The sequence below is a fragment of the Rhea americana genome, unplaced genomic scaffold, assembly GCF_003343005.1.
Source record: "Rhea americana isolate MKP2758 unplaced genomic scaffold, rheAme1 scaffold_97, whole genome shotgun sequence".
Classification (NCBI taxonomy): domain Eukaryota; kingdom Metazoa; phylum Chordata; class Aves; order Rheiformes; family Rheidae; genus Rhea; species Rhea americana.
In genome coordinates, this window is record NW_028187166.1 from 1,397,970 (window position 1) to 1,405,330 (window position 7,361).

Genomic DNA, 7,361 nt, shown 5'->3' on the forward strand with positions numbered 1-7,361 from the left:
CAGGCACGGCGCGGGGGCGCCGGCCCCGGCGCTGCCCGCGGCGCTGCAGGAGGGTCCCCGCTCCAGCTGGCGTAACTGGCCCGGCTTGGGGATTTGCAAGGAAAAAAAAACGACAGCGAATGGATGCGTGAGGAACACCAACGTGCTTGTCCTCGGCGTAGCCAGCTGGGACTTGGGCTTCCCTTCGGTTTGTTTTCAGGGGAAGCGAAGGTGTTCCCTGCCAAACAGCAGTTCACGAGAGAAATCCGTCTTGGCGAGACGCTCGTTTCGGGGGAAAAAAATGGCAACTCTTCGTTTCAAAAGGTTGTTCTTACTTTTTTTCGTTTTCGTATTGTTTGTAGCTTTCGTTATCTCCCGACATGTCAGTAGTGGTGCCTCTTGTGTCTTCAGATCAGAGCGTCTCCAGGAAAGAAGAGCTGTTTTCAGTCCATAGTAAGTAGCAGCTGCCCTTAACGAGTTGGAAACTGAAAAAACAGAACTTTTGTTGGAGTTTATATGGCATGACATGTCAGTACAGATGTCATGAAAGAACTTTAAAATGATATAAGTGACATTTGAAATCACATTTTTAAACTTCATAATAAAAAAAAAGAATGATTTTTTTATGGTAGAATTTTTCTTGAACGAACAAAGTTTCACTTTGTTTTCCAAGGGAAATTTCATTGAAATCAATATGATTTCATATGTATACATGCAAATAGTGCTATTGAAACAGTCTTTTTCTGATGAATTCCTGTTTTAACAGAAAAAAATACCTGACTAGACCTAGTGTCAATCAACCAGCATTACTGCACCTTTAAAAGCTTTGTCAAATTGTACCTGATTGCAAAGTGAGCCYGTTTCCTGGCATCCCATCAGGTGCAGGCTCAGCGGGACCAGCWGGAGATCAGCATCTCGTAGCCTCGGGCCCTAATTCACCTGCTGAAGGAGTCTAGAGTATGACAGTTTTCTGCAAACCAAATGTGTATACAAAATCACTTCAGTTTTGTATCGATGTGATTTTAAACTTTCCTACCGGCAGGATTTGTAACAGTAGAACTGATGTTTCAGAGCTGCGTAGCTGTTTGGGGCTGCGTGTGTGTCTGTTGCACACGCGTACACGAGCACGTGTGTGCAAGCACGTGTGTATATGTATATGCACATACACAAGTTAGTTACCCAGCGAGGTCTCTTCAAGTTCTCTGTGTGCTAGAACGGGACTGCAGTTAGCTAATCTAGTTCTTTCTCTGTTTTGGGGACTCTTAGACCAGTTTTTAATTTTTTTCCTTGTTTTGAAAGGAATGATGTTTTTTAAAGTTGGGGTTGGAGCTAGGGGGAAGGGATTGGGGCATGACAAAGAAAAACCACAACGCTTTTAGTACTGGATTTTAAAATACCTGTTCTCAAATGCAGGCAGTTACCACTAGGGCTAACTGTGAGCAAGCTCTGCACTGTTGAAGAGAAATTTAGGGCGAGGATTCATTACACTAGCAGCATTATCTGGCTTGTAAAACAACGAGATGCTTTTTTTTTAAAAAAAAAAGTATTTGCATATCTTTTTAAATGTCATTTTTAAAAATAAATGAACAAACCACCAGCTAGGATTTGACACAGGCCACTTAGAACTTATCCCCGATACTGGCATAACCAATCCAGAAAGATCTGTTGTTGTATTTTTGTTTTATTTTTCCTTTTGTTTTTAATATTTAAAAAAGTTACTTTTCTGTATGATGTGCATGCAAATTTACCGTAACACTTTTTCTTAAAACTTTTTAGTGCCATTTCTAGTATATTCCTGTAAATGTCAGTTACTGAAAAAAAAATGAGTCAATGTAAGTAGTTTAGCTTGTTTATTGCAAATTGCTGGCCTCAAACACAACAGAATTTAAAGAGTTAGAAAGTAATCTTTGATGTTACTGGTAATCATGGACCCTGGTCCTTGGGGCATTTGTTTTGTTTTCATAATAAAAAAAAAAAAGTGTGTGTGCAGTTTGGTACCGTGTTTTCCCCTCTCCTCTGCCTTTCCCTTTCATCATTTCTCTTTTTTTCTCAGATGTTTTACGTGCTCCAGTTGAAAACTTAGAGAACTTTGCTTAAGCAATCGGTTGACTACCCGTGCCAAGAGACAAACATAAATATAGTAGGAGTCCTGGTGTCGTGAGACTTAAAAATAACTTGGAAGTCACTTTGCAAGGCTGCCGGGAGGGCTGGCGGGGCCCCGGCAGCGTGGCCGCGGCGGGTAGCGCTCGCCCTGCTTTACCGCGCGGGTGCAGCCAGGAGAAGGGACATCTCCCCTTCCTCGAGCCGGGGACCTGAAGGGGCCCTGGCTTAGGYGAGAACCGAGTCTGGCTTGGCTAAGTTCAGCTGAACCAGAGGGGATGCAAAAATTCACCYGGGTTTAACGACAGCTACTTTCAAGCAGCAAGAACCGATGGGAGCGGACTGTTTCGGCAGCGGCCGGAGGAGGTCCGCGTTCCCGGCAGGGTCTCGGCGTTCCCGTGCGGCGGCCGGGAGCTGTTTTGCTCGCTGGACGAGGGGATTCCGCTTGGTTTTGCACCTGCGTGCCTGGTGTTTTAGTACAACGAGGGCGAGGGCAGCCAGCCTGCCCGAGGGTTAATCTTTCTCTAACCCTGTTCCTGCCAGCCCTGTTTTACTTAGCTGTTCTCCCGGTTTAACTCTGTTGTGTCAGCGACTGCCCCAAAGGAAGCGGTTGCCTTTGGGCTGTTGGGATGAGGAATGGGGGCCGAAGAGCCCCCGGTGCAGCGCGCCCCTTCGCCAGGGAAGCAGTGTGGCTTCTTTAAAGGGAGATGGTTGCCCACAGCTCCAGCAGCAGCTAGCCCAGCTCCTAATTAGAAAGAACGGCTATATGCTGAGCTTTCGCTCCTCTGCCTTGGCTGGGATTGTGCATGATAATAGCTGTAATCCCTGCATGTGCTAAAGTGATTAACATGGAAAAGAAAAACAGCTGCTCACAATGATGCATTCAAATCATTTTAATTTACTTTACCAAAGAGGCTACAACTGCATTTAAAACAAGTGCATCAGCACTACAGAACTGGCTTACAGAAATGCTCGCTTCATAGCAGCCACTCCACAAACCTGCTGTGACTAATAAGAGGACACAGATATGGAAAATAATACATTTACAGCTAGAGAGATGGAAGAACAAGCCACGCTGCTTCCCTGTACTGTCATGCAGGGCCTCAAGGTTGAAAGAACTTATGCRCACGCTTAAGCTTTTACTCTTGAATAGTCCTAATTAACATTGCTTAAATAAATGAGTTTTGGTTTACCAGCCACATACATAAACAAAAAGGGACTGATTATACCATAGTAATCAACTTTTCATACTGAAATAAAATTAAAACGTCTTTTCTATAAGAAAAGTAAAGAAAATGAACAGCTGGCTTTGAGGAAATGTTGCTGTTTTCCCCAGTTCTCTAAACTGCGAGTTAGCACTCGGCCCTGGGCTGCTGGAGAGGATCCGAGCCCGCTTCTCCTGCCTCTCCAGGGTGCCTCCTGCCTGCAGCGGCCGGGGGAGCTCCTGGACCAGCCTCCTGCCCCTTCGCTCRGCCAAGGGCCGGAGCCCTGGGGTGGGGGGCACGTCCCAGGCGCTGCTCTGCCTTCGCCAGCGTCCTCTGTACAGGAGTCGCTGCCRCCACGGCGGGAGCAGTTCTGAGTCTAGCTAGTTTTGTGAATCCCATTAAATGCTTTTTCCCCCAGTGGAAACACACCTTTTCCCCCAAATGTTTCTCAGCCAGAACTAGCCCTGGCAAGATCGAGAGGACTGCTCAGGTGTGCAATACAACGCACAGATCCACGAAGCACCGATGTCCATCTTAGCAGGTTTAGCTTTATGAGCACGCAAATTAAAGTATCGAACATCAATACATGCATAAATAATTACATTAAAAAATGAGCTGCCCATGGTTTACAGTGAATACACGTGTTAACATCAGTGCTGAGTACATAAAGCCCCTGTGATCTCGCTGCAGAACAGCTACGCTCTGCTCAGCGCATCGAGATCAGCTCACTTTAGCRTTTCTCAGTTTCAGCATTTAACCCATACAGTGCAGACGTGGAGAAGATTCTTCTTCGCTATATTCCCCACCCCCCAAAAATAAAGTGCTTGAAAAAAGTTTAAAGGGAGAGGTTTTAGATCAATATAACAAACAGAAATAATGACTGTGCCTAATTCTAGACAGGTGACTAATCCATACCGAAGTCAACAACAAAACCTGAATTGTTTGAAGTTAAGCATATACCCAGCTACTCTGCTGGGTGAGCCACGGCGGGCTCAGCACGCTGCAGGGGTAAGTCCTAAGCGGGCCGCAAACAGGTACCTGTGACACCAGCCCAATATTGTACTTAAATGCTTAATTCTAGGTACACAATTAATGCCCTGAACGCAGTGCTGCTATGTCTACAGGAAATACTTGGGTGCTCGCTGGATTGAGTTTGCATTTGACACGAGTTCTTCAGGGCTTGATCTTTCCTGAAGGAAGTTATAGAGTTGGAGCTCTAATAGAAATGAAAACCTGAGAGCAGCTTTCTTACCCAAAGGGTAAAATTGTAGTATTTTTTCCATCTTAAAATCCTTCAGTTAGYTGAAACAAACATTCCCAGACAGTATGTGCCAAATGTGCCAAACAAGTGGTGTTACCCAACCAGAATTAAATCCTTCCAAGCTACTGCAAACATTAAGATTTAAACACCAAGCAAACTTGAATARACTCTTTTCTTCTGTAACTGATCTCTGACTGCAGGTAGGTACCTATTCAGGAACTTCCTTACGGCCCTTCGCAGGAGATGTGTGTTTACAGTAGCTTTCTCTTGCTGCTCTCTTGGGCCCGTCCCTCCCTTCCAGCGGGGTCATTCCCGGAGCATTGCTTGCGACTGGTGCAAGCTTTCCTGGCGCTGGGGATCTGTTTGCGTGAATGGAGTCAGCTCCCCTGACTCCATAAAATTATGTCTTTTACTGTTATTTCCCTAATACCCAACTGTGGCATCAGAAAGGGCATTTTGCTCTGCGCAGGACAGAACTGTTGTACACTTCTCCTGCTAGATATTTTGAAGGCTCAGCTAAAATTATCATTTTTTCCTTCTTCCCTTTGCAAGATAAATCTTTCCACTTCATAACCAGGTCATAACAGACTRTTTCCTGATAAGTAATTAAGGAGAGACATGGCAAGCAGAACAAATAACAGCTGAGTATTTTTGYAGACAATCTTTCTAAAATCTGCCTTTCAGCGAAAACCAGCCCAGACTTGCTTGTCCCCAACCAGCATTTACAGAACTTCAAAAATGCACGAGAACGAGCAAGTGAAAGTGGCTGCTGGGGATGGTTCCCAAATGACAGCGCGTTACTCATGCTACACGAGCCACTTACGAGCAACACGTGCTCTGGCACGGACCCTGCCAGTGATGATGGGCAGCTAGCACAGTCTCGTGAATTCCTGAGCGGGACTGTTTTCATTACRCACACTCAATGTCATGCAGAATCTGATGCTACCAACAGCAAAAATAAACGTAAACTTCAGACAGCCTCTCTGACCTATCCTACACACACTGCTTCAGCCACAGGCCTGTCGTTAGGACGGTGCAAACTCTCCCAACTCAGTGCAAGTCTCGTTTGTCTCCATGCTGATGCAAAGCCACTGAAATTACATAATAGCACAAAACTTAGATTGCCCCGTGTCCCTGGAGACGTCCAGCTTGTTTTTRTCTCGCACCAGGATCGCTTCGTTGCCGTACTGCGAGTACCACATGCTCCGGCTCCGACTCAAGTACGTGTTAGGAGGGGCGGACTCCAGTTTCTGCTGCTGCTGCTGCCAGATGAGCAGCGATGTGTCCCTGTACCGCAGCCGGGCATARCCCTCCGACAAGGCCTTTTCAGGCAGGGGCACCCGCCCGTTCATCACTTTGTCGGTCATCTGCTCGAGGGTCCCTCCCTCCGCAGGCCAGGGCTCCTTCACAGCAGCTCCCGAGCCCTGAAACATGCCTCAGTGGCTGGGACCAGGTCAGCTCTGCTTTGTGCTCCAGGGAGAGCAGCTCCAGGTGTGGATCCAGGTCAGCTGCTGCTTTGAGCTCCAGGGAGAGCAGCTCCAGGTGTGGATCCAGGTCAGCTGCTGCTTTGAGCTCCAGGGAGAGCAGCTCCAGGTGGGCTGCTCTCAGGACTCACGGGGCTGGAGTAAGCACCGTTTTGGCCAGGAGAGGGGACGGAGGACACGCACGCCTGCAGATCGCAGTGGGCAGTCTGACCTTGCTTACGTAACACAGTAGGACATCCGAAAACTTACACAGCGGTGATGACGCTCCATGTTTCATCTTGCGAAGGGGACATAAGCAGCTGCTTCCTGAGGGTCCGTGAAGCACCTCAACATGTGCGACCAGTGGTGCTGCTGAGGCTGGACTTGCTAAACAGCCTGGAAGCTTGAACGGCTCCAGATGAGTGTTGCTTCTCTGAAGGTCAGTTGTAAATCAGGGAGACCCAAAGGTCGCCAGCACCCAGGCCTGCGTGTGAACTCACCRCGTACGCCAGGCTGACGGAGAGGAGCCTAGCAAGTCCCGTGGTCACAGAGCAGATGCTGCCTCTGGGCCCGGCTGCAGCACCACAGGTGGAGCCCAGCCGCCTCCTGTGCGCCAGCTCCTGCAGTGGAGCTTCTCCTGGTCCAGGGGGGCAGCGCGAAGCCCCCAGCTCGGGGCTGAGTGCCCGTGTCCATCCGCGCCCGGGCTTTGACCTGGGGGGGGGGGCGTGGGGAGGGTCAAGGTGAGGCCTGGCTGTGGGGGGCTGTCCTGTAAGGGCAGCTTTCCCAGCACCACCACGTCCTGTGTCCCGGCTTCCCCCCTCCACAGGCTGCTGCACCCACCCATCCATCGCCCCCCACCTCCGTGGCTCCATGCACTGACCCGTCCATGGTCTCGCCAACGCCTCCATGGGTCTATGCACCCACTCACCCACCGTCCCCCCAACATCCCCATGGGTCCATGCACCCACTCGTCCGTGGTCCCCCCTTCCCCTCTACGGGTCCGTGCACCCACCCCTTCGCAGTCTCCCCCCCACCATGGGCCCCTGCACCCACCCCTCCGCGGGCCCCCTCCCCCAGGGGTCCCCGCACCTATCGGTCCACGCCCCCACAGCCGTCCACGGGTGCCTTCACCCCTCCGTCCACGGGCTCCCGCACGCCCCCCACCCCCGTGCAGGCCCCGGCCCCACCGTGCCTGCCCGGCTGCGGCCCGCCCGGGCCCGGCGCCGCTCGGCGGAGCAGCCGCGGAGGCGCCTCCCGAGCGCATCACGGCGGGGAGGAGCCAGCGCCGGGGTGGGGGGGGGCGCGGCGGGGCGGGCTGCTGCCGCGGGCGGGGGGAAGCCCGGGGCTGCAGAG

General features: G+C 50.3%; 1 protein-coding gene across 2 annotated transcripts; it reads right to left on the reverse strand.

Annotated features, from left to right (window-relative positions):
* Window positions 1-2,957: 2,957 nt before the first annotated feature.
* On the reverse strand, window positions 2,958-7,246 carry BRD3OS (BRD3 opposite strand). 2 transcript variants are annotated; one of them, XM_085325302.1, is made up of 3 exons: window positions 7,098-7,149; window positions 6,049-6,719; window positions 2,958-5,998 (listed from the first exon to the last, which is right to left on the reverse strand). In XM_085325302.1, exon 3 carries the CDS (start codon window positions 5,976-5,978, stop codon window positions 5,643-5,645), a length of 336 nt encoding a protein of 111 aa, XP_085181428.1. In that variant the 5' UTR covers window positions 5,979-5,998; window positions 6,049-6,719; window positions 7,098-7,149; the 3' UTR covers window positions 2,958-5,642. The 2 variants fall into 2 exon arrangements, with proteins under 2 accessions (XP_085181428.1, XP_085181426.1); XM_085325300.1 differs by lacking the exon at window positions 7,098-7,149 and adding an exon at window positions 7,196-7,246 and having other exon boundaries at window positions 2,958-6,719.
* Between the last annotated feature and the right edge of the window lie 115 nt (window positions 7,247-7,361).